The sequence below is a fragment of the Perognathus longimembris genome, chromosome 11 (assembly GCF_023159225.1).
Source record: "Perognathus longimembris pacificus isolate PPM17 chromosome 11, ASM2315922v1, whole genome shotgun sequence".
NCBI classification, from domain to species: domain Eukaryota; kingdom Metazoa; phylum Chordata; class Mammalia; order Rodentia; family Heteromyidae; genus Perognathus; species Perognathus longimembris.
The window spans coordinates 35,932,524-35,958,906 of record NC_063171.1 but is presented as its reverse complement, the minus strand read 5'-3'; the positions used below and the strand labels follow the sequence as shown (position 1 = coordinate 35,958,906).

General features: G+C 43.1%; 1 protein-coding gene across 1 annotated transcript in view; it reads left to right on the top strand.

The window, feature by feature from the left end:
* Positions 1-11,424: 11,424 nt before the first annotated feature.
* Pcp4l1 (Purkinje cell protein 4 like 1) overlaps positions 11,425-26,383 on the top strand; it is a 29,329-nt gene continuing 14,370 nt past the window's right edge. The window contains exon 1 of the mRNA XM_048356524.1: positions 11,425-11,644. Within this exon, the coding sequence (XP_048212481.1) occupies positions 11,636-11,644 (9 nt within the window). The 5' untranslated portion in view covers positions 11,425-11,635. The remainder of the gene's footprint in view (positions 11,645-26,383) is intronic.

Here is a 26,383-nt window from a genome sequence, read left to right as displayed (position 1 = left end):
GATAGGTGTGTATTAGGGATAGACCCTTTGAGATTGCTCTTTACAGAAATGTTCCTCTGTTTGTTTTAGTTTAGGACCTCTTCTATCGAGGTGACTGGGAATGGAATCTGCTTCAGGATATCCCTGGCCTCCATGATGAACAGGCTTACAGAGTTAACTGATATATATGTATATATATATATATATATATATATATATACCTTTTTTTTTTTTCCTGGTCCTAGGGCTTGAACTCCAGGCCTGGGCACTGTCCCTAAGCTTTTCTACTCAAGGCTAGTGTTCTACCACTTGAACCACAGCTCCATTTCTGGCTTTATTTGGTGGTTAAAGAGATAAGAGTCTCATGGACTTAACTGCCCAGGCTGGATTTAAACTGCAGTCCTCAGATCTCAGCCTCCTGAGTAACTAGGATTATAGGAATCAGGCACTGGCACCTAGCTTTAATTGGTATTTTTACCCTCTTCCAACACATCTATTTCAGACCAGGGTCTGGAAAACACCAATGTTGGTTGTAGTCTGGGGTTTAAGCACTCTGAATTTTAATTCTATTTACTAGAAACATATTATACATATTACATAATGTTACATATTATGTTACACATATTACATAAAATAATATGTGTAAAATTCTTGAACCATGTTTGGATCCTAGAAAGGATCATTATCTTACCTTTTTCTTTTCCTCACTCTCCACTACCTTCTCTCAGATATCAAGACACAAGATGGGTCATGTAGCCTCTTTGGCTCTCCCTCACTTCCTAAAAATGACCAGAAGTCATGACTTGTCATTGCTGTCTCTTGACCTCTAAACACCCACTACTTATTAGCTGAGTTCATTTTTCACTCATCACTGCAGTTAGGCTATTAAATTATTCTCCCTACTCTCAGCTCATCTCCTTCCAACCCATCCTCCATGCTGGCTGTTGCTATTTCTAAAATGCAAATTTGATCATGTCTCTCCCCTGCTTAAAATTCTTCATTTGCTTGCCATCACCTTCAGGGAAAAAAAAAAAAATCCAATCTCTTTAGCATGTTACACAAAGTCCTTTGTGAGCTGGCCTCTATTTATCACTTTGTCCCCTTCTGTTCTATCCCTACTTCTCTCCTCTGACCTAGTACATTGCATTTGGCTCTAGATGTGCTTAAACATTTAGCGTTCCCTGCACACTCTGTGCTCACTCACTTCAGAACATCTGCCCTTGTTCTGTCTGGTACAAAAGTCCCCATCCCTCTTCCAGAGGAACTCTCCTCCCCTGGTCTCCGTGATCCTTTGGCCCTTGAGGTCCCAATGCAGTAGATCACCTTTGGGAATCCAAAGATTAGAATATACCAATGCTCACAAGTGTACCATGGCATTCCCCATATTGCTGACTGACACTTATCACATGGCAAACAATTCTCTGCTTCTCTCTGACTCTGTTTCTCAACTGTGGGTGGCTAAAGTCAAGGACTGCATTTATTTTTCTTTCTTTTGGTGACAGGGCCTAGCTTCTAATTCATAAACCTTTTGCAGTACAGGTTAAAACATTTGGTTTCTTTTCTTTCTTTCTTTCTTTTTTTTTTCCAGTCCTGGGCCTTGGACTCAGGGCCTGAGCACTGTCCCTGGCTTCCTTTTGCTCAAGGCTAGCACTCTGCCACTTGAGCCACAGCGCCACTTCTGGCTGTTTTCTGTATATGTGGTGCTGGGGAATCGAACCCAGGGCCTCATGTATACGAGGCAAGCTCTCTTGCCACTAGGCCATATCTCCAGCCCCAGGTTAAAACATTTGGTTAATGGCTGTGCCTTTTATTTTTTTGGATCTTTAATTTTTTGTTTCTTTGTTTTTGGGTGGTACTGAGGCTTGAACTCAGGGTCTTAAGGCTGCTAGGCAAGTGCTCTGCCACTTGAGCCATGTATTTGAACCTTCTTGCTTTAGTTATTTTTTCAGATAGGGTCTTGCATTTTTGCTAGGGATGTGACACCAGTCTTTATCCTCCTATCTAGACCTCTTATATAGCTGAGATAACAAATGTGAAACCACTATGCCTAGCTTACTTGTTGAGATGGGGGTCTTGCTAACTTTTTTCAGGGGAGGGCATCCTGAGATCCTGAACTGCAGTTTTCCTAATCACTGTCTCCCGAGTAGTTGGGATTACAGGTGTGTGCCACCATCCCAGCTCTGGCTCCTTAAGGTTTTAAATACTTCTGGCACCCATGATAAATATTTATGACAGAATAAATGGGACAGAATATGAATTAAGATCTTATTCCAAACTCATGTTTCTTTCCATATGTAATCAAGGCAATTATTTGTGACATAGGTGTTGAACACATGCATTCATTTGTTCAAGAAATATTTAATAGGTATTTCATGTGAATCATCTGATACATTCTTATTTTCTTTTTAACTGTTGCCTCATGACTGTCCTTTGCTGTCCCGACTCTGGCTGGATTCCAACTAATCTTCAGTCTGCTTTATGACTTGGCTCTGACTTCTGAACTGTTGCTACATTTGTTCCTTCCAGCCATGTTTGTATTTGATATTGGCCAACCTAACTCACCTGTTCATTGAGCCAGATTTCTAGCCTGGGCCTGCTCTAGCCTATTTAGCCCGACAGGTGCTGGCACAAATGCTTCTTTGAACAGGAACAGGTCTTTTCATTTGAACCTTGTAATATGATTTTAATCTTTCTTTAAATTCACCAGTGAGTTCCCATGATCTGTTGAAGTCAATTGACTTTCTATTATGCTTCTCCCAATTAATCTCCCCACTGCTTTTGAATCCCTGACAACCACATTCTCTTCTGAAATGTATTCTCTCTAACCTCTATGCTGGCAAAATGCCTTACATAAAAATACCCATTCTTTGTTCTTCGTCAATCTGTCTGTCTTTCTGGCCATCTATGCATCCATCCATCTATCTCCATTTCCCACCCCTGGTGTTGGAGACCTAACCCAGGGCCTTCCTTGCACATATTAGGGCAGCAACTAGCTAGTTAGCTATAGCCCAACCTTTCCCCCTTCCATCTATATTGTAATAACTTTCTTTTCTTTCTCCTCCAATGGATTCTCTTTTTTTCTTAAGCCATGGATAGAAACAGCTGTGTTTTTCTCCCTACAAGGTTCATTTTCAACTTTGTTGCTCTTCTTTCCCTCTGTACTTCCCTAATAGTTTTACAAGGCTCTGGGTGAAAGTAAAGAAAAGCTACATTGCAGTTTGTATAGTACAATTATATTCTATACAAATGTATACTTTATGTTTTTGTTATTTTTTCTTTTTATTCTCATCTTTGTTGTGTGAATATCTTCCAAATCTCTAGTTCTAATGGAATCTTGCTATTCTTAGTAGTCATGCGCACGTGTGTGCAAATGTGTGTGTGCACTCATGTGCATGAGCACCGATATTTGGGTTTGAACTCAGGTCTTCATGCTCTTCTTAGTGCTCTACCACTTGAGCCACAGTGCTACTTCTGGCTTTTCCTGAGTAGGTTATTGGAGATAAGAGTCTCATCAACTTTTCTGCCTGGGCTGGCTTTGAACCATGATCTTCAGATCTCAGCCTCGAGTAGCTAGGATCACAGGTGTGAGCCACCAACTGGCACCTGGCTTCTCAGGCTCTTTGCTTGGTTGTTTTTGAAGTCCTCATACTTTTGCTGGACTTTTTGTATCATATCTGGCATTCTACCACATAAGCCATGCCTCCAATTCAACTTTTTTTGCTGGTTAATTGGAAAGTCCCAAGGATTGTTTGTCCTGGCTGGTTTTGAACCATGATCTCAGATTCCTGAGTAGCAAGGATTACAGATATGAGCCACTGGTGCTTGGCATCACTTTTGATGCCTCCTCTTTGGAGATGCTGGGGTTTGAATTCATGGCCCTGTGCATGCTAGGTAGGTGAGCAACCAATCCTGTTGCCTCCTTATGTTAAATTTCATTCAAGTCCTTTTTTCTGGACTCTTCTCACACTTTCCAAGCCTTCTATCACAATATCTATAACAAAGCTTCATGTTCACATGACCGTCTCTCCCCTACTGAATACTTTGCCTCCCAAGTACTGGGATTATAAGTGAACACTACCATGCCTGTTTATTCATTCATTTATTTATTTGTTATTTATTCATTTATTTATTTTCTCCCTTTCTTTCTCTCACCTCCCACCTCCCTCATTCCACGGCTGGGATGGAACCCAGAGCTTTGGGCATGCTAGGCAAGTGCTCTACCAGAGTTACACATCTCTAGTCCTTTTTCTGCCAGTTGTGGAGCTTGAACTCAAGGCCTGAGCACTGTCCCTGGCTTCTTTTTTGCTCAAGGCTAGCACTCTATCTCTTAAGTCAGTTTCTGTTTATGTGGTGCTGAGGAATCAAACCCAGGGCTTTGTGCCTGCTAAACAGGCAGTCTACTGCTAAGCCACATTCCCAGCCCCTTATGTTTTGTTTTTTTTAAATTGTCCCTTTTTCTTCTACTCAACCAGGCTCTTATACTTTGAACAGCTGTAGTCTCACCATCTTGGCCTTCCTGCTCTTAGTCTTTGTTTGGTCAACTCAGTCCTGTGTCCCATGCAAGAACAATCTAGAAATGTTATATGTAGGAAGGCTTAAACTCTTTATTCTGATATCCAGGATCCTTCCATATCTCCTGGAACTTCTCCATCATAAACCAGAATCTTCTTTTATAACCATATGTCTGAGAGATCCATCTTCTCTTCTTTCCCGTCTCCCTTCCTCTGTTTGTCTACCTTCTACCTCTCCTTTAAGGCTCAACTTAAATCTTAGCTTTCTCAGAAAGCTTTTGACTCTTTTGGTCCTAGATGACGTCTTTCTTCTTTGGCCTGTTACCATGTATTATTATATAATTTATTATTGAAGTGTATTTGAACATTTAATTATCTATGTTAAGAATTGGCAATTTATGGTCTATGAGCCAAATCTGATTTTCTGCATTAATACTTAAAAATAAGAATATTTTGTAACACATGAAAATTATATGAAATTCAAACTTCAGTACCCACAAATAAAGCTTTATTAAAACATAACCATCCTTACTTGTGTACATATTGTCTATGGCTGTTTTCTTTCTTTCTTCCTTTCCTTCTTTCTCTTTCTTCCTTCCTTCCTTTCTTCCTTCCTTCTCCCCTCCTTCCTGTGTTCTTTCTTTCCTTCCTTTTTGGTGCAGGGCTTGAATTCAGGGCCTAGGTACTAACTAGTTTTGAGCAAAAAGAGTTCCACTTCTGGTTTTCTGGTGGTTAATTGGAGATAAGAGTCTCATGGACTTTCCTGTCTGGGCTGGCTTCAAACAGTGATCCTTATCACAGTACCTCAACAGCTATGTACACATGATTATATAAGATGAGGATAAGCAAAAAGAACTCCAAGAGAAGGACACAGGAGGATTCTATTGTCGTTATGTTTCATGTTTTAGGTGAATTTCCTTTGGCGTACCACACGTGGTTACTGTATATGATTTTGGTACACTGGATATTGTATATATGCTTACCAGAACTAGGGAAGGGAAAGAAAAATGAGGAAGGGTGTAACAAGTATGATAAGAAATGTACTCACTACCTTATTATGTAACTGTACCCCTCTGCACATCACCTTGCCAATAAAATTTAATTAAAAAAAAACTGTGATCCTTAGATCTCAACTTCCTCAGTAGCTACAATTTCAGGCATGAGCCACCAGCACTTAGCTGGCTCTATGACTGTTTTCAAGCTATACCCAGAGATAGAGCATGCATAGTTCACAAAACTTCAAATTTGATTATTATAAGAAAAGCTCACTCCTTGATCTGGAATCTTCAATTATCTTTATTATCTTTTCATAGCTATTTAAGAACTTTGGGGAGCTTGATTTTCCTAAAGTCAATCTTTTAAATGCTAATTAGCTGTTCGTTGGAAAGGTGGAAGAAGACAGAATAGGTGTAGGTGTAGAGGAGTAGGAGCTCGCTTGGTTGGAAATTGAGAAACTCAGGCAGCTAGATTCCCATGGAAGGAGAGTCAGAGGATCTCAGATAAGGGACAATAGGTGATCTTTTTAAAAATTATTTATTTATTTAATTTTTTTTGCCAGTCCTGGGGCTTAAACTCAGGGCCTGGGCACTGTCCCTGAGCTTCTTTTCCTCAAGGCTAGTACTCTACCACTTGAGCCACAGAACCACTTTTAGCATTTTCTGTTTATGTGGTACTGAGGAATTGAACCTAGGGCTTCATGCATGCAAGGCAAAGCACTCAGCCATTAAGCCACATTCCCAGCCCCGATCATTTTTTAAAATTTAATTCTATTGTCAAGGTGATGTACAGAGGGGTTACAGTACATATGTAAGGTAGTGAGTACATTTCTTGTCAAACTTGTTACTCCCTCCTTCATTTTTCTCCCACCTTTCCTCCCTCCCAGCCCCCTCCCCCAGTTGTACAGTTAATTTCTAATATACTGTCTTGTGAGTTATGGCTGTTGCATTGGTTAACCCTTTATTCTTTGTCTCACCATTTTGATGTTCCCCCTTCCCTTCCCTAATTCAGACAAATGTACAGTGAGGCGATCTTTTTTCCATCTTCTCCTTTTCTGACCCAACAGAGGAAATGTAAATGCACAGAGCATTTAGCTAGAGAAAAGTTAGCTATTTCAGGTCTTCCATGTTTCTCATTGTTGAGAAGAGGGTAATTCTGATCTCCCAGAACTATTGAATGACAAAGACAAGGTCAGCTATTAGGGACTATTTATAAAAAGTCAAAAAAGTTAAAAAGGTGTGAAACTGCTAAAACTGAAAGTATTCACCCTTAGGTGACTGAAACAGTAGAAACAGTTATGCAATGCCCAGAGATGTACTAAAGACATGAACATTTAAAAGATTTCCTTAAAAAATAAATGAAACCCTCTGTACATCACCTTTATAATAGCAATAAAAATAGTAATTTTACTAAGAAAGGAAAGAATAGGGGCTGGGGATATAGCCTAGTGGCAAGAGTGCCTGCCTCGGATACACGAGGCCCTAGGTTCGATTCCCCAGCACCACATATACAGAAAACGGCCAGAAGCGGCGCTGTGGCTCAAGTGGCAGAGTGCTAGCCTTGAGCAGGAATAAGCCAGGGACAGTGCTCAGGCCCTGAGTCCAAGGCCCAGGACTGGCCAAAAAAAAAAAAAAGAAAAAAAAAGAAAGGAAAGAATAGAAATGAAAGCAGGCATGGTGCCACATATCTATAATCCCAGCATTTGGGAGACTGAATCACAGTCAGATTTTGAGACCAGTTTGAGACTCTATCTAAAAACAACAACAAACAACAACAGCCAGCTTCACCGGTCACACCTATAATCCTAGCTACTCTAAAGCTGAGATCTGAAGATCAGGGTTCAAAGCCAACTCTGGCAAAAAAAAAAAGTCCATGAGCTCTCTCCCTTCTCTCTGGCCATGGATCATCTTGGCCACAGGCCAGCAGTTCGGTAATAAACTTTCTCTCCTGCCTGAATACCACGTGGTGTTCTCCTTTACTGGCTACCTACTTAAAAAAACCTAACATATATGGTGCCGTGACTCGGATAGGGCTTAAGAGTCAGGACAGGCGGAATTCCCCTCTATTTTTCTCCTTTTTCTGGGAGTATCCCCAGTCCTGATGGCCCTTTTTCCATGAACCAAACTGCTGCAAGACTCCACATGGCACTTTTCACTAATACCATTGCTGGCCTCCACACCCACTTCCACCTCCACACCACTTGTCTACCCTGGTGAGTGAAACTGCTGCTGCTCCGTCTGCTGCTTCTGCTGCTTCTGCCGCTTCTGCCTGCTGCTTCTGCCCGGTAAGCTCATCCACTCACCAGGCGCCTCCCTCCTGTGCTTTTTGGGTTTTGCATCACAGTCACACCTGAGCCAGGACACTGCTAGCATGCCTCTTGACAGTGCAATGAGGCCTGCTTGAAATACTCGCAAAGATACAGTTTTTGCCACTGCAATGGTAAATGGTTAGAAGTCACTTATATTCAGGCTCTCTCTCTCTTTTCCTCTCTTTCTCTTCCTTTTTCTCCCTCTCTGTCTCATCTTCCTGCTTACTTGCTTACTGTATAAAATTCCCAAGTCGTACCATCGTTGTGTGCCTTGCTCACAAAGCTGCCTCTTTTCACAGACCTCCGAAACTGAGGCTTGACCACCAATGTGCTTTGTCAGCAAAGATATCTAAAAGTTCTTTTCTCTAGCATTGGCCACGTAGTGGATATTGGGTTTAACAGGCATCAGCTCAGGCGCCATTATGCCATGCCACGTGTTCTCTATTAGTGTGTTTGTATCCTCCTGCCACCCCCCCCCCGAACATGGCATCCCACTAGAGTTTATCAAAATATGGTTTCTACATTTTATAATCTGAAAATTGTTGTTTGCTAGCAAAATTGTTTTTCTAACCGACAACGTGGTTCTAAAATATTGGACAAAAAATGTCATTTACTATTGGAATTCCGAAAGTCTACTGCTGAAATTCATTTTTGCATGCTGTAACTATGTGCACAGTGTGTATGTGTGTTCCATGTGTGTATGTATGTGTAAACGTCATTTGTTAGTATGTCCATCTAGCTATATATCTGTGCTAAAACTCATCACATCTACTGAGTTTTGTCATTGCAGAATTCTGGCAAGTATTTGGTCAGTTCTTGACAAGGTACAGGTAAGCTCTAGTTCCCTTGGTCTCCTTGTTGTTTTAATTGGAAATCAAAAGGGCTTTTGTGGCAAAGACTCCTTGGATTGCAGTTCGAAGCCAGCCCGGGCTGAAAATCTCTCTCATACTCCATCTCCCAACTAACCAGTGAAGAGCCAGGCTGGAAGCATGGCTGAAGAGACTTATCTCTTACCAGTCAAATGCTGGAAGTGGAGCTCAAGTGGTAGAGTACTAGCCTCGAGCAGAAGTGCTCAGGGACAGTGCCCAGGCCCTGAGTTCAAATCCTGTGAATGCCAATGAGGGCAAGCCATCCCAGCAACAAGCACCTAGACCACTGGGACTCAGCCAGTTCCAGGAACAAGTATCATGGAGTGGAGTAAGAGGAAAATGATCGCATCCAAAATGGAGTTACTTTGTCTCACCCTTTCAAAATTAATCAGACCCGGGGGATCAAGAGATAGTAGCTTGTCCATCTAATGTCCATACCTGAGTATAAGAACTAGCCAAGTCACCCAATTTTTAATTTTGTGCCCTAAGCCCTTCCTTTTGCCTTAATATTTTTTTTGCCCAGCCCCTGCCTCATGAGACTTCTTCCAGGCTTCATTCAAGGACCGGCATCTACCACCAAGGGACCCTGCTGCTCACCTTCTCCAGGATGGGCCACATTTCTGCCTTTTACCCCTAATGCCGACGCCCCTTGCCAGCAGGAAGCAGCCAGAGAGAGTCTTCGCCCTTTTTCATAACTATTAAAAGGCTGGAATGTTAGGTCCTCTCCCTGAGGGCTCCATGTAGATGCCCCCACCTCATTAAGTCTCCACCCAGTTACCTGGGTAACCTGCAGACTTGGAGGCAGTTACCTCCCCTTTCCCTGAGGTCACATCCTAATTTACCTGGCCACACCCCTTGCCCCTGCCCTAGATATAAGGCAGGGCTGGGTGGGGGGTCTCTCTCTCTCTCCTTTCTCTCTGGCCATGGATCATCTTGGCTACAGGCCAGCAGTTCGGTAATAAACTTTCTCTCCTGCCTGGAAAAAAAAAAAAAAAAGTCCATGAGACTCTTATCTCCAAGTAAGCTCCAGAAAGCTGGAAGTGGGACAGTGGCTCAAAGAGGTAGAGTGCTAGCTTTAAGCAAAAGATCTCAGGGACAGTGCTTAGGCCCAGAGTTCAAGCCCCAAGACCAACAACAACCAAAAAAAAAAAAAAAAAAAGGCAAAAATAGTAACTAAAGTTATCAGAAAGTTTGACTTGTTTGACTTGTATTTTTTTGTCTTATTTCCTAACCATTTTTCTTAAAAATTACATAGCATTGTAACTATTTTGTAAAGCACAATTTATTGGAATATATATACATATGTATATACATACATATATAAATAAATTAGTTTATGAACTTCATGTTTTCACATCTGCTCTCTTCACTCAGGTAGACTGCACTCAACTAGTTTGGTACTCAAACATGGACCACCAGTGCTTACCTGACTCGCAGGAAGAGGCAAGCAAGCCTCTTGGAGAGAAGATTGGCATGTTTTATTAGCAACAATAGGTTATAAAGTATGTCTCTTTTTCTTTTCTTTTCTTTTTCCTCCAGTACTGGGCATTATAAGCACTTTACTGCTGGAGCCACATTCTCACTCCTCAGTCTTTTTTTGCTTTTTAGTTTGTTTTTCAGATAGGGCAAGCCTCAGTCCCATGGTTCTCCTCCTCCCAAGTAACTGAGATTACAGGTATATTAAGCCACACCCAGCTTGTTTTTGAGATACTCTCCTGAAGTTTTGCTCAAGTTGCTTTTGAACTTCAATCCTCCGATCTCCGTGTCCCCAGTAACTGAAATTACAGTTGAATATAACCACATAGGGCTTTAAAAATAATTGTTATTATAGATAATGTACAGCGGGTTTACAGTTACATAAGTCAGGTAAAAAGTACATTTCTTTTTGGAAAGTGTCACCCTTTCCCTCACTTAAAAAAAATCTTAAACAGCTTCCTAACTATGGCACTGGCTTGGTGAAGGACATATTTGACTGAATGACAATGCAATTATAAATTAACTTTTGAGGGAATCCCATTACTTATTCAAGTGAACCTTATCATTTTGGAGAGATTTTTGTTTTTCTTTGCTTTCAATGGGAGGGAGGACTTGATGAATCCTAAATGTCTTCCAATTCTTAAGATCATGATCTAACTCCAACAGGCACTTAAGTTTTCCCATTCCTTGCCACAGAGCACTGGCCATTTGTTCCAATCTCTGCCTTTCCCATCTTCTCTTTCTCCTCTGCCACGTTCCCTTCTTTCTTATGCTCTCTCTCTCTGAAGTGGTTCTCTATTCAGATCGTCATCCTACTATTAAATCTAAGGCCTCCTTGCCTGCTAGGCAAGAGTTCTACCATTGAGTTACATCCCCAACTGCTAACTAAAATCTGCTACATCTTGGCTTTCACCCTTCCATTCACTGGTTCTTGTTCATGAGAATCCTTTTGAGTTTTACCAGGCTCTTCTTCCTTCTCTTTGTCAATCTCACACTCCTTCCTCCCCTCTCTCCCTGTCCCTCCTTCCTCTCCTCGCTCATTGCTTTCCCCACTTCATCTGCGGTGCTCTCCTTACCCCCCAACTGTCTCCCCCTCCTTCGCGCTCTGTCTATCTTATCCTAGTTTGGAAATGCAGCAGATCTCTGCGGTTGCCACCATTGGGTCCAAGGGGCTGTCACTCAATGGTAGGAAGAGTTTCTATTGGTTGGATTGGAGGCGGGTACCGGAGCTGACTATAAAACCTGGGTCTGGCCGAGGTGCGCCGAGCAGCTCTTGACAGGACGGGGTCAACCGGGGACCCCTGGCGGTGATCTGAACGGGGAAAGCCCGGGGGTGCAGGAACTGAAGCCGCGGCTCTCTGCACGAATTCTCCCTTTGAGGTCAACCCCTGGTTGCCCGAGTTCCCCACAACTCTCCACCGCCGTCCACGCATCCCCGAGGGCCCCTCTCCTCACCTGCGCTTGCCGCGCCCAGTGCGCCCTGTCCGGCCGCCGCGATGAGCGAGGTGAGCGGCGCGGTTCGGGGGTCCCCGGCGCTCTGGGCGAGGGGCTGCGGAGGGAAGGAGGCTGCGGCTCGGCATCCCAGGGAGGCGAGGGAGAGCGCGGCACCTCGGAGATTCTCGGGAGTGGGGTGGGGGTGCCACCTCTGGGAAAGCTCCCACCTAAGGGAAGCTGTTGGGTGGGAGGTGCTTGCAGACTCCCAGCTGTGGATGGCGTTTATGGGGTGACTGGCACCAGCTGCAGAGGAGAGATTGCTTTCTCAGCCGATAAGCCCTCTCCTTGGGGTGCTGCTCTCAGCCTCTGTTTTACTGCCCCATGTCATTCGGCTTCCCTCACTGCTGTCGCTTTGCTTGGGGTGTATTGTCCTGCACACCTTAGCAAGTAGCCAACAAGAATTCCAGCCCCTGGCCGGCAGGCATGGCTGGCCACGTTTCCTTCACTCACTCAATCAGGAACGTTGTGGGCCAGATCAGTGCTGGTATTCTCAAATCCGGAAGGACAGGCTTGTCCAGCTCCTGGGGGAGATGTCCCCTCTAAGAGCAGAACTCCGTCCGCAGGGCTTGTCACCTCAGGCAGGCTCCATGGTGTTTACTGGAGCCAGACCCAGACCCTTAACTGATTTGCTCTTTTCAAAGAACACTGTCCATGGTGGGGGCTTAAGCAAAGACTTTGGAAAGACCTCATACTCTGAAACAAAGATTGTGCTTTACACCAAGTGAAGTCAGTCTGGACAGTGGCACCACAAGCTTGCTCAACCCTCCCCCTCCTCCCTTCCTAGGACACAGATCCTAGTATTCGGTACAACTTCTCAGCTATAAACCAGACCCCAGCTCTACTATTCACTAACTGTGTGGCCTTATGAAAATTACAAAACTTTTCTATGCTTCAACTTTTTAATCTGTAAAGTGGGGATGATAACTGATAGTCCTAATGATTAAATGAGATTAAAGCATATGCAGAATATTTTGAAGAGTACTCAGCACAGTTAGCTATTGTCTCTGAATGTGTGTGAGTTTCCAGTTAGGGTATTACAGAAAACTAATGCAAGAATTCCCAAGGACAGCTGGAGATGTAGCTCAGTGGTAGGGTACTTGCTTGGCATGCATAAGGCCTTAGGTTCAATCCTCAGAATTGGGTGTGTGTGTGTGGGGAATCCCCGGGAGCCTGGATCCCAGTTTATATAGTAAAGATGAAGATTTTCAGCAGGAATTCTGCTGGTTGCTATCAAAAGTTGCCACCTAGGGAGTCTATTAGTGCCAACTGTTATGTTGTCTTGGTTGCCATGTTCACTAAGTTTATCCTGGAAAATTCAGCTGGTTTGGTGGGCAGAGGAAACAAAGTGGTTTCCAGTTGTGGCTGTGACCATGGCAATCTTTTAGAAAAGAAAAAAAAAAAAAAAAGGATCCAACTTCTCTCTTCTTGCAGCTCTAACATGAGAAGATATTTTCTTTGCCTTCTTTCCACTGAGGGCCAGGGTTCAAACCACTCCTCTCCACCCCAGAGTTTCTAAATCTGAGAGTTTTAATCCAAGCTACCCCCTGGGAATTTATTCCAAGGCTGTGCCAACATAAAGAGTTGTGGTTAGTCTGTGCTTTGGGGGAGGAGTGCCTGGTCCTTCTGTAGGACATACTACTGGTATTAGATGGAGAGACAAAGCTGTTTCATGGCAAGGAAAACAATTTCGTGCTGACTGGGGAAGTTTTGGGGTCCTTCCTGATAGCAGTTAGAGTCAATCAGGGACTCAGCATTGTGATGAGAGTAGGACCCTTGGAAAGGGACTAACTCAGTATATGCAAGACTGGCCAGCCTCCTAGGTTGTCAGAGCAAACTGGTTCTAACTGACAATTTAGCTATCAAAGCTGCCTCCTAATACGGAGTTGAGCTTGGCTTCAGGGATGAGTACTTATAATATCCCAAAGCAACCACCTGGCTGCTCATAGAGACCAGCTGTTTCTGAACCACATCCCCAAGGGGTCTCTGCCTCCCCAGAGGCCAAGACCCAGCCTGTTTTCTTCCTCTTGTAAAAACCATGATAAAAGCGGAAGTGTTGTCCAGAGCTCTGGAGCTCTAAAGCTCTAGAGACACCAAATTACTTCATTTCTCTAGCTCAGTCCCATGAGTCTCCTCTCTCAGGCAGATGTGCCCAGGCCAGGAAAGCCCTGTACACCCTGAATCTTATGTAAGTTTCATGTTCCCCACCTGCTTATTTTCTTGCTTCAGAGAAACTACACAAAACGCGAGGATTTGGGATGTCTTTAACAGAGCCCATTTCAATTAAAGAACAAAGGCAGGGCGGGGGAGGGGGCCTCTAGACCTAGAGCAACCAAAAATACAGGGGTTCTAACGAGAGTGCTGAGGAGACTCAAGCTCTGCTTTACCTTGGTGGCTTTTTGCTGTCACTCAGTACTGCAGCAGAGCATTTTCCAGTGAGTGCATGTGCGCTGGTGCGCAGAGGAGCTGCAGGGACTCATCCCAGCTTGTCTGCATTCACAGCTGCCGGCAGCATTTGATTGCTGTGAATCACAGTCTATTTCCTATAGTTTAGAAACTTTCCCTTAGTTCCAATGAAGGATGGGAATAGGAGATGCTTTCACTCCCTGAGGTTTTTTTTTTCTATAATCCCCTTTTATGCAGGGAAGCTGGGGGCCTGAAGCAGAATTTCACACTCTTCTCTAATTTTCTTCTGTGAGGAATTTAGCTAGAGAAATCTTTTGGTCCAGCAGTTATTCTGCTGAAATGGGAGTTATGGATTACTGGTGACAAGCCTCGTGTCAAGCCTGAATTTTGATTGGCAAAGGCTGGAACAAGGGACAGAGCAATTATTAGGGAAGATATTAGAACTGATACTCCAGCCTTTATTAACATGCTTGCTGTTTTCTTACCTAATGGGAATGGGGATCAAATTTTCTTTTCAGTGCATAGCTGTCTTTATCTGCAACCTTCCCTCAGTAGAAGTTCAGTTAGAGTGATATGTCTTTTATGTCTTCTGTAAGCTAGTTGTTAGGGAACCTGGTTAGGGGACTTGGAGAAAATCCAAGTTTCTCTCTCTTTCAATTCTTATTATTATAGTTAGGTTAGACATACAACATAAAAGAGATAGATACTTGTTATTGGAATACCTTCTATCTCTGCAAACATCTGTCTTCCAAAGGAAGGAAACCAGAAGTTGGTTATCAAACTTGCTCATCATCCTGTTCTTGGTCACCTAGTTAGCGTGGTGACTTGAGCTGTTCGATTGGGACTTCCACATGGTTTAAAAAAAAAAAAAAGAGGCAGGTGGTTGATTACCTCAAGAGACTGAGATCTGAGGATTGTGGTTTGAAGCCAGTCCAATCAGGTATGTCTGTGAGATTCTTACCTCAATTAGCCACCGAGAAGCTGAAAGTGGGGATGTGGTTCAAGTGGTAGAGCACTAACTAGCCTTGAGCAAAGAAGTTGAGGGACAGCACCCAGGCTGCAAGTTCAAATCCCAGGATCAGCACACACACACACACACACACACACACACACACACACACACACTACCACCACCACCAACACCACCAACACCACCAACACCAACAACAAAAACAGAAGATTTTGTCATTCCATGACCTGGAAATTTAGATCACTCTCCCAAGTGATAGTTGTGATCAATTACCTCTTACAATGTCAAGTTTCTATGGGATGGGCAACCATAACTAATGCCACCAGAGTCCAACAACACAAACCTGATGCATCTTTTATGTCAGCTTGTAGGAGTTTTAACTGATGGAAGTGAGGGAGATTGGGTTGCAGGTAAGAGGAAGAAGTTAAACAAAAAATTTCCACTTTGAAGTGGTGTTACTGCTAAATGCTTCCCTTTGCATTCCTTCTACTTTTTCTATATTTCCAGTCTTTCACAAGTTTATTTTATCATAGTAAAAGCTTTGTTCTTCAAAAATTCTTCAAGATGGAAAGACATACGTCTTCCAACAGGATAACTTTAAAATAAAATATGAAGAACATTTTAGTGATTATTTTAGATTTGTTGAAGAGCCCTAAGTCTTCTCAATGAAGCTTTTTGAGAATTGGTTCCAGAAGGGGACAAGTGAGGGAGAGTGAGGAAGGTGGTGAGTCTAATCAAGGCACATTATATGCATGTATGGATATGTAAAAATGAGCAACTGAGGCTAATAAAATATTTTTAAAAACTCAAATCTTCTAGGTCTTATCTTCTTAATTTACAGCTAAAGAAACTGAGACCCTTTGGGGCTGCGGATATGGCCTAGTGGCAAGAGTGCCTGCCTCATATACATGAGGCCCTGGGTTCGATTCCCCAGCACCACATATACAGAAAATGGCCAGAAGTGGCACTGTGGCTCAAGTGGCAGAGTGCTAGCCTTGAGCAAAAAGAAGCCAGGGACAGTGCTCAGACCCAGAGTCCAAACCCCAGGACTGGCCAAAAAAAACAAAACAAAACAAAACAAAACAAGAAACTGAGACCCAAAATTTGAATAAGTTCACACAGTACTAAAAACAAGACTAGGGCACAGCACTGCTGGTTTCTAATCCCCCAAAAGAACTATCCTTAGGAACCCTTCAGCTTGCTGTCCCAGAGAATATAAAGTGATTTTTTTTTTTTTTTTGCCAGTCATGGGGCTTGAACTCAGGGCCTGAGCACTGTCCCTGGTTTCTTTTTGCTCAAGGCTAGCACTCTGCCAACTTGAGCCACAGTGTGGCTTCTGGCCTTTTCTATATATGTGGTGCTGAGGAATTGAACCTAGGGCTTCCTATATCCCAGGCAAGAACTCTTGCCACTAGGCCAAATTCCCAGCCAAGGGATTTTGATGTACATGCAGTTTGTGTGTGTGTGTGTGTGTGTGTGATAATTGGGATGGAACTCAAGGTCTTTCACCAGCTTGGCAAACAATTCACTACCAAGCTATGTACTCAGTCACTCTTTCTCTCTCTCTGATGCTGGTTCTTGAGCTTGATTAGGGGCCTGGGTGCTGTTCCTGAGCTGTTTTTGTTCAAGGCTCACAGTCTATCACTTGAGCCACAGCTCCACTTTCATCTTTTTGGTGATTAAGTGGAGGTGAAAATTGCATGGGATTTCCTGCCTCGATTGGCTTTGAACTGTGATCTTCAAATCTAATCCTCCTGAGTAGCTAGGATTACAGGTGTGAGCCACCAGAGCCTGGTTTCAACCCTATTTATTCTCATTTTGAGACAAATTCTCACTAAGTTGCCCAGGTTGGCCTCAACTTGCAATCCTTTTGCTGTCACCTCTTTAGTAGGAGAGATTACACAAATGTGTCAACACACCTGGCTACTTGAAGCGTAATGAATTAATTATATAAGCTTCTTATAAGAAATATAAGAAGTATGATTTAATAAACACTGAACAAGAGGGGAGAGAGTGATGAGAGATCTACATGGGCTAATATTTATCAGTAGCGTACATTTTGTAGAATACTAGTCAGAATAGGTAATATTCATCCAGTCACCTTGAAAATGGATGTGATGAATATACTGGCGTAGGTAAGGTGATAGGCATGCAAGCAAAGGGAAGCCTGGAGACCCTCCTTTCCTATGTTCTTAGTTTCTGATGGCCACCATTGAATCCCATAATTATAGAGCATCAAAGAAAAGTGATCAGTTTTCTGAAATCTAACATACTTCTTTGAGAACAATTCTTTTAGTTCTATTTTTTCTTTGACTGGGGACTGAACTCAGGGCCTAGTGCATGCTAGGCACGTACTCTACCACTGAGCTATATAACCCCAACTCTACTTGATTTGGAGGACTCAGTGTAGGAAAACATGTATCTACATAAAATTAGTATATCTGATAACCAAATAGGCTCTGGATAGTTTTTCTTCATTTGACCAGTTGATTTCCAAGGCAGGAGTACAAAGACTTTGGGAGGTGAAAGAAGAATATATTAGATTGACAAGAGAAGTGATAGCAGTCTGTTGTGGTTCTGGAATACTAACTACATGATTAAAAAAAATTCCATACTTCACATCTGCTGCTCAAAATGGCTTTGACTTGCCACAGAATTATTTTAGCTGCAAGAATAAGCTAAGAGGTTGAAGTGATAGCTCCATGAACACTTGTTGAGCACTTATAGAGTATTGAGTTCAATACTCAGAATAGAAAACAAAATAACAAACAACAATAATAAAGAAAGGTAAAGCAGAAGGAGATTCAAAACCATTTATTGCAAGAAATCTGAATCCCCTTACAGTGCCTATAAACAAATGTCTAGAGACCCTAGACCATGTGAGTCTCCTCACTAATCAGGCTCACTGAAGCCAAATTTCTGCTTCCCTATGGGCTGACTCCGGAAGGAATGCCCACCTAGATTTCCCAACCCCCACCCAGGGAAGAGAGGTGTCATGTACTGTGTCCTTGGTGCTGCCTCCCTCCCACACAAAGCCCTCCAGCTGAATGTTTGCTTTGTAGACTGAGGGGGGATTAATGCATTTATTTTAGGACATTAACACCACGGGTGGGATGCACATTGCAGATTATAGTAATAAATGAGGCTTGGCACTACTCTCTCTCCCCCACCCCTGTGCCCCAGTATGGGGTAAAGGCGCAGCTCCTAGTATGTGCAGAGCACCACAAATAACCACTCATTAAACTGTGGCAGCCCATGCTGAGGGGAATGGGCTGGGGCTGTTGACTCATTGCATACCATGAGCTGGCACAGGCAAGGAATTCTGCTTTTGACTCTAGTTGGGGCGGGGGAGGGGGGGAGGAAGGGAGGTACTGCTATTCCAGGAAACAGGAATGGGGTGGCTAAGGGGAGAGGGACAAAACAGGGGGCTTGGGAACTACGACTGTTTATGTTCTCTTCTTGTTTTAGGAGACTGAAATATGCAGCATCTGGGTTATAGCCCATATATTGGGAGAGGAATGTGTGTATGTAGAACCTGGAGTAAAGATTCTTAGTTCTTTTTTTCTGGTATTATTTTGAGGGTGACCTTGAGCAAGTCTTTCTGAAGCTGTTTGAGGACTGCAGCTGGTTGCTGCACTGAAAGTTGAAACAATTCCAACAGTGCTCCAAAAACAGCAGTCCAGGGTCCTCCAGGGGCACGGGATCCCAGTGGCCTCAGGAAGGTTCTTTAACAGTGACCTTCATTTCACATTGGCAGAGGATATATCAGCAGGACTAGAAGAAGCCCTAGGGAGGTAGGGGGAAGCTAGGGGCAAAGCCTATTTGTCACCCCTTGGAAGCATCTTCACTACTTCCTTATCCCCTTCTCTTTCTGCACCTCTCGAGCAAGCAGAGAGTTTATGAAGACCAGGAATTATGTTGATTCCTTTTGTTTCTGTTTAAACTCTTTAGGCTTCTGTGTTCTGGCCCGTAGGACAGGATTTGGAGTACCTGTGCTTATTCATCTCAGCTAAGTGATTCTGGCAGTACTGGGACATATTCCTGTTCCATTTGCACAGCATCCCAGGCAGGTTATACAAATTCAGGGAAGAGTTGGCCCAGGTACAATAATATGATCCTTTTTCCTATTTATTGCTGCCGTTAACAACCTCTGACCTCTTTTAAAAGAGCCCAGTGGCCTGAAGAGTCTAGAAAAGGTTTAGCCTTCCCCAAATTTTGTTCTATCTCACTGTTGCTGAGGGTGTGTGTGTGTGTGTGACTATCTCCCTTTTTCTAGTGACAATGGTTGCTGTGGTAACACCATTAAGGAGGAAGATGACAAAGAATAAAATGTAGGGGGAGAAGGGGACAAGGGGAGTCGGGCCTAGAGTGACAGAGTGCCTCTTCCTCAGTAGTGGCAGCAGGAGGGGGGGGGGGCTTGGGGGGTATCAGGGGAAGAAAGCAGTTAAGTTGCTACCGCAAGCATGAATTTCAGGTGCTTAGCCAAGACAGTGCCTTGTGAGGTAAGGAGTATGATAAAAAAGAAGACAAAATGGCTTTATCAAGGAGATATGATAATATGATTTATTTGCTCCAGAGTATTAATCACCTTCTATCTTCTGTAAGTGAAAAAGGGAGGAGGAAAATAAAATAAAAAGCTCTTAGAAGTTTAGAGACATTCTTAGTTGTTGTTGTTGTTGTTGGTAGTGGTGGTTGTCAGGCTTGAACTCTGGGCCTGAGCACTGTACTTGAGCTCTTCAGCTAAACTCTACCATTTGAGCCACAGTGTCACTTCCAGTTTTCTAGTGGTTAATTGGAGATCTGAGTCTCAGGGACTTTCCTGCCAGGGCTGGCGTTGAACCAGGATCCTCAGATCTCAGCCTCCTGAGGAGCTAGGATTACAGGTGTGAGCCACTGACATCTGGCCATTCTTTGTATTTTTTTTTTTTGGCCAGTCCTGGGCCTTGGACTCAGGGCCTGAGCACTGTCCCTGGCTTCCTTTTTGCTCAAGGCTAGCACTCTGCCACTTGAGCCACAGCGCCACTTCTGGCCGTTTTCTGTATATGTGGTGCTGGGGAAACGAACCCAGGGCCTCATGTATATGAGGCAAGCTCTTTCTCCACTAGGCCATATCCCCAGCCACCATTCTTTGTATTTTTAAGCATAGACATTGAGAAGAAAAGGAGATTGCCACTTTTATGCTTTGGTTATGAACACTCCATAGTAGCCTAAGGCCCTTTAGCCCTTCCGGTAATCCCAGATAACCTCTTCCTCCTTCAGTTCTACTTCATGAAGGTCTAATCTGTAGCTGCTCCACCACTTAATTCCATTACTTTCACCATGCACCACCCTAGTAGCTTGACCTAGACCTATTCTTATGTTCAACCCAGTGTTATTTGACTTCATAATAGCAACTATTTCTTTTAATATTTGTACCCTATATATACTTTCTCTTTATATATACCTTTCATCTTTCACAATCTATGTTCTGCTGAGGAATGATTTAAGCATAGTGAGGCCAAGTGATACGCTCAATATTACACAGTCAAGAGTGGCAGAACTAGAATCTGGGTCGGGGGGGGGGATGATTTTATTGCTTTTTTGGTTGATTGAGACAAGGTTGGCCTTGAACTCATAATCATCCTGTCTCAGCCTCTCAGCACCACACCTGAGCAGAGGTGGGAGTTGAGTATATAGTCTATGCAGATCCAGAATATAAACCCTTGTTTGTATATCTGACTTTATTCAGTACACTGCATTGTTGTGAAGCCTGAGGAAGTATTACTTCATGCAAACAAATACCTGTCAAGCACCTACCCATGTACAAGACATAGGGTGACATTTTTTACTGGTAAAATACAAATGAATGTTTGGACTGTGTTTTCAAGGAAATGAAATGTAGTAGGTACAGAGGGTGGAGAAGGAATGATAAGACTAACTCAATAGTGATAGTACAGGTAATATGAAATACATTCATGTGAAGGCCTTCCTTTCATCCTGAGCTCTTTTTTTTATTTCATCCTCAGATCTTTTTAAGGCACATGTGCTAAAGTGACGAAGAGAAAAACCTGGTTTACTGATGCTCTTTGCTACAGCCTCTGAACTAGTTACACAGGGAAGCTTCTAATCATCTGGAAACACATTTGATCTCAGAAACTTAGATGAGATGGCAAAACAGAGTAGGAAGTCTTTATTCATTCATTGAATACTTAGTGGAACTCAATGAATCAAGGTCCTGACATGGGAAGTACATAGTATTTTCCAGAGATGAGATTGCCAATGAGATTGTAATCAGAGACTACATTATATGGGAACTTTTAGACTATGTTAAACACTTTGTTCTTTAAAGGTTATCACTTGAGCTGGGTGCTGCTGGCTCATGCCTGTAATTCTAATTACTCAGGAAACAGATTTGAGGATAGCAGTCAAAGCCAACCCAGGTAGAAAACTCTGTGAGATTTTTTATCTCTAATCAATTAACCAGCAAAAGGCCAGAAATTGAGGTGTGGCTCAAGTGATAGAGTGCCAGCCTTTAATCTAAAAGACAAATGAGAGTGCGAGGCTCCGAGTTTAAGGATGTGTGATGATCTGAATGTTTGTTCTCTTAAATTTGCGCATTGAAATCCGACTCCCTAAGGTGATCATTTTAGGAGATTACGAGTGCACAGCCCTTATGAATGGGACCAATGCTCTTATAAAGAAGACCTCAGAAAACTCTATCCCTGGAAAACTCTCTCTCTCCTCCTATTATATAGGGCTTGGGCAAAACACAGCCATATATGAACAAAAAGTGAGTCATCACCAGACACCAAGTCTACCAGCATCTTGGTCTTGGGCCTTCTCAAGATCTTGGACTTCTTTAGAACTCTAAGAAATAGCTTTTTTTTTTTTTTTTTTGCCAGTCCTGGGCCTTGGACTCAGGGCCTGAGCACTGTCCCTAGCTTCTTTTTGCTCAAGGCTAGCACTCTGCCACTTGAGCCACAGCGCCACTTCTGGCCGTTTTCTATATATGTGGTGCTGAGGAATCGAGCCCAGGGCTTCATGAATACGAGTCAAGTACTCTTGCCACTAGGCCATGTTCCCAGCCCAGCTTTCTATTCTTTAAAAGTCACCTCAATTATGGTTTTTTATTTTTGTTTTTGGCCAGTTTGGGGCTTGAACTCAGCTTGGACTCTGTCCCTGAGTTTCTTTTGCTCATGGCTAGTGCTCTACCACTTGGGCCACAGTGCCACTTCTGGCTTTTTCTGAGTAGTTTATTGGTGATAAGAGTCTCACATTCTTTCCTGCCTGGGCTGGCTTTGAACTGTGACCCTCAGATCTCAGCCTCCTGAGTAGATTACAGGTGTGAGCCACCAGTACCTGGCTCTTGAACCTTTTATTTTATTTATTTATTTTGCCAGTCCTGGGGCTAGGACTCAGGGCCTGAGCACTGTCCCTGGCTTCTCTTTGCTCAAGGCTAGCACTCTGCCACTTGAGCCACAGCACCACTTCTGGACTTTTCTATATATGTGTTGCTGAGGAATCGAACCCAGGGCTTCATGTATCTGAGGCAAGCACTCTTACCACTAGTGGTCATATTCCCAGCCCTCTTAAACCTTTTAATATCATTGTCTTCCAAAGATTTCCTAGACCTGACATGTTCTTTTTATTTTAATGGTTCTTGGAAACGGAATTCAGATTGAGGGAGGAAGGGAAGGCAGAGGAAGACAGGGAGAGAACAGGTTGGAGGAAAGGATAGGAGAAGGAGAAGAGAGAAGAGAGTAAGAGAAAGGAAGAAAGGAGGAAGAGGAGGAAGAAGAGAAGACACAGCAGCTATCTATATAAGAGAGTGAAAGGAACTAATGGTCAAGATTCCTGGGAAAGAGAAAGGGGCTGGAATCTAGAGTTTGGATGGAAGAACAAGACCTCATCTGAATGCTGTGTTCTGAGGAGGTGAACAGGGCAAGTGTATGGTGTTTCCATATGCTATAAGTGGAGAAGGCCAACTGTTTAGGGTAGATACTCTTGGGGGAAAGATGGATATTGCTGTGTCATGTCCCCATTTGCTATCTCAAAGCCTAAAGAGAAAAATCTCCTAAAACCATCAGGACACTCCTTTTTGCCCTTCTCTATGGGAAGACAGAATCCACAACTTTGAGCTACAGAGGAAACAAAAGTGTCCACGGAGAATTGGCAACTGCTGCCAAGATGATGGAATGGAACATTGGTGTTACATTGGGCCCAGAGGTGAAGAGGAAAGGAATACAGGAAGGTAGGCCAGGAAAGAAACTAGGGACCTCTAGGGAGAGGCAAGAGTAGATGGGCCTCGCAGTTGCTAATTAGTGTTTGGTGTGTATTGAGAAGTGAGAAACATTTAGTCTTATGTGGGCAGTGAGGCTGAACTGAACCAAGCTGCAAGCCTACTAGAAACTTGGAATAATAGGCTTGAATATAATCAAGGGAGTTGTTTGAAATGGAAGCCAGGGGACTGACCCTGAAAATGGAATTCTCAGACTCTGCAGGGCTAGGGTCTCCCAAGCATACACATAGGTTATGACCAGCCTCCAGGGCTCATCCAGATATGTCAGGAGGTCCACATCAATCATCAGTAGAAAAGCCGAAATCAAGTGGTCAGATTAATTAGCAGAACAGAAATTGGAGTGAGTACACATTGTTTGAAACCAGGTCTTCATATAATATGTAAGATTCTCCATAATTAAAAGATAAGACTCTTCCCTATGTTTCCTGTAGATTTGTATGTGAAGAAAGCACTAGAAATTGGGGATTGAGAAACTGGGACTTGGCTTCAGCTGTCTGACCATGGGAATGGAATAAAATAATTATTCCTAAGAGTTTCTTCACTACCTGGGGACTGCTTTGTTGTTTGGAGGATTTGCAGAAAGCCATTCACATGGTCCAATATCTTTGGATGGAGATTAAGAGATAGCACCGCATAGTATTTAAAGCCTGACTTCTAGAATAGACTGCCTGGCTTCAAATCCTGGTTTTGTGACATCTTAGCTCTTTGACCTTAACCAAACAGACAAACAAAAACAAATAACACACACACACATACACACACACACACACGCACACACAACCCTTTGAGGCTGGGAGTATGGCCTAGTGGTAGAGTGCTTGCCTCACATACATGAAGCCCTGGGTTCAACCTCAGCACCACATATATAGAAAAAGCCAGAAATGGCACTATGGCTCATGTGGTAGAGTGCTAGCTTTGAGCAAGAGGAAGCCAGGGACAGTGCTCAGGCCCTGAGTTAAAGCCCCAGGACTGGCAAAAAAAATAAAAATAAAATAAAAAACAAACAAAAACCTTTTGACCTCAGTTTCCTGATCTAAAAATGAGGAGAAAAATAACATCTATTTTATAGGACTGTTATGGTTTAATATGTCAATGCTTTAAAAATGACTGGTACATAATATTAAATAAGTGATTGTTAATAAAATGAGGCAGGTAAGATTCTGAGTTCCTAATTTCTTTCAATTCCCTTAACTGGGTCCTATAAAGAGAATGAAGGAGTTTCTAAACCACCTTCACTGTTGTTATTTCTTTTCAGAAAAGCACAGTATTGAAAGAAACAGAAGAGCACCTGAGAGGTTTATAATCCATACCTGCCTAGAATAAGGGGCTAAGAGTGGCTGACATGATAGAAATCTTGTAAGTTAGCACAGCTCCTCCAGAAGGATGAGTTTTTACAAGAGCTACTCTTATAGAGCATGTGGATTCTGATTCACCCAGAATGGACCTCCGTGCCTCTTGGTTTTCCAAAAGTATGACTGGTCTGATGGTTTGCAGATGGACATACTGGAGGACCTCAGTTTGTCTAAAATAGATGAGTTTCTGGAAAATAAGCAGAGTATTGAGGCAGAAGTCAGGGACCAGTGAAGAACTGAGTGTCACACAGAGAGTGAGAGCCAACAATTTATTTTCTGTATCAGTCTCCATCCTCAGCAAGTCACGAACAACTAAATCCAGAAATCCAATGTCCACAGTGGCTATTTTAAGAAGCAGCAGAGTGGAAGGAGGAGGGGCAGTAGGTAGAAGCTCTACCACACTACTTTTCAACAGAGTGTGAGGAAGATTTCAAAGGGGCATTGTCAGTGGTGGGGGGTCTTCTTTGTTCAGTCCCCTTTTGGGTACCCCCAGTAGAGACTCTTGATCTTAGATTTTGATCCAAATGAAATGGAAACCTCTGAGGGTTCCGATTATAGCTTAGCCACTGCTCTATTCCAGGACCAGGAGAGGCTTGGGAAAGGGGAACACTGGCAGCGCAGAGGGAAAGTGGCAGCCTGTGTGGTTTGTAATAGACACATATTCCTGCTTACAGGATTTGAAAGGTCAGCTGATATGAAGAAGAAAATTGAAGAAACATCCATCTGAGGGGAAATGTTTAGAATGGGATTCCTGCAAGGGATTAGTGTGAAGGAGAAAAGTTGATAGATTTAGGGAACGGGCTTAGAATCAGAGGGATAATGCTGAAAACAAGGAGAAGTGCTATGGATTTCCTGTCTTTAGAGAAAGTAGAGTTTGAAGTGAGAGATCATGGAACCTGTCTCTTGGTCCATGACTGGCTTGTCTGGATAATTAGCCGCCATCCTCTTTCTGCACACTCCATTGATGTCATGCTTCCCCAGTGTAGACAGACCTCCTGGATGACAGGACAGCATGCCATAGTGAGAGGTATTGACCCAGTAACCATTGGGCCATTATATTGATCATGGCAAAAAGTAAAATGAAAAATAAATGACCACAGAAAATTATGGAGATAAAGGAAAATGACTGGGTTAGTCTCCTGAGTCTCAGGAAAAACCCTTCCTCCTACAAGAACTTTCTTTCTGCCAGAGAGACTAACAGAAATTCTATAGGGAACTCTTTAGTGCATATTTTAAAATATTTTTAGATACAATTTTACTATACAACCTAAGCTTGCATTAAACTCAAAATTCCTCCTACCTCAGCCTCCTGAGTTCTAGGATTACAGGCGTGTGCGCCAAAACCCACCTTGGGTGGTACTGGCATTGAATTCAGGGCCTTGCATTTGCTAAGCAGGTATGCTACTACTTGAGCCATGTCTTCAGCACTTTTCACGTTAGTTATTTTTGGAATAGGATCTTGTGTCTATGCTTAGTCTGGCCTAAATTGTGATTCTATTTGTGCTTCCCATATAGCTGGGATGACAGATAATACATGTCACCACATTTGGCATATTAGTGGTAATGGGGTTGTTGTGCCAAGTCGCGAAACCACCACCAAGAAGACCACCGAGACTCAGGCATTCCGAAATGCAAAAGCAAGGCAAGGCTTTATTTAAGCGAGCTGCAACTCGGGCCTCGTCCTACCCACCGACACAGCGGAGGTTAGGAGGGAGCCTCGAGCTGTGATTACACAGGGCTTATAAAG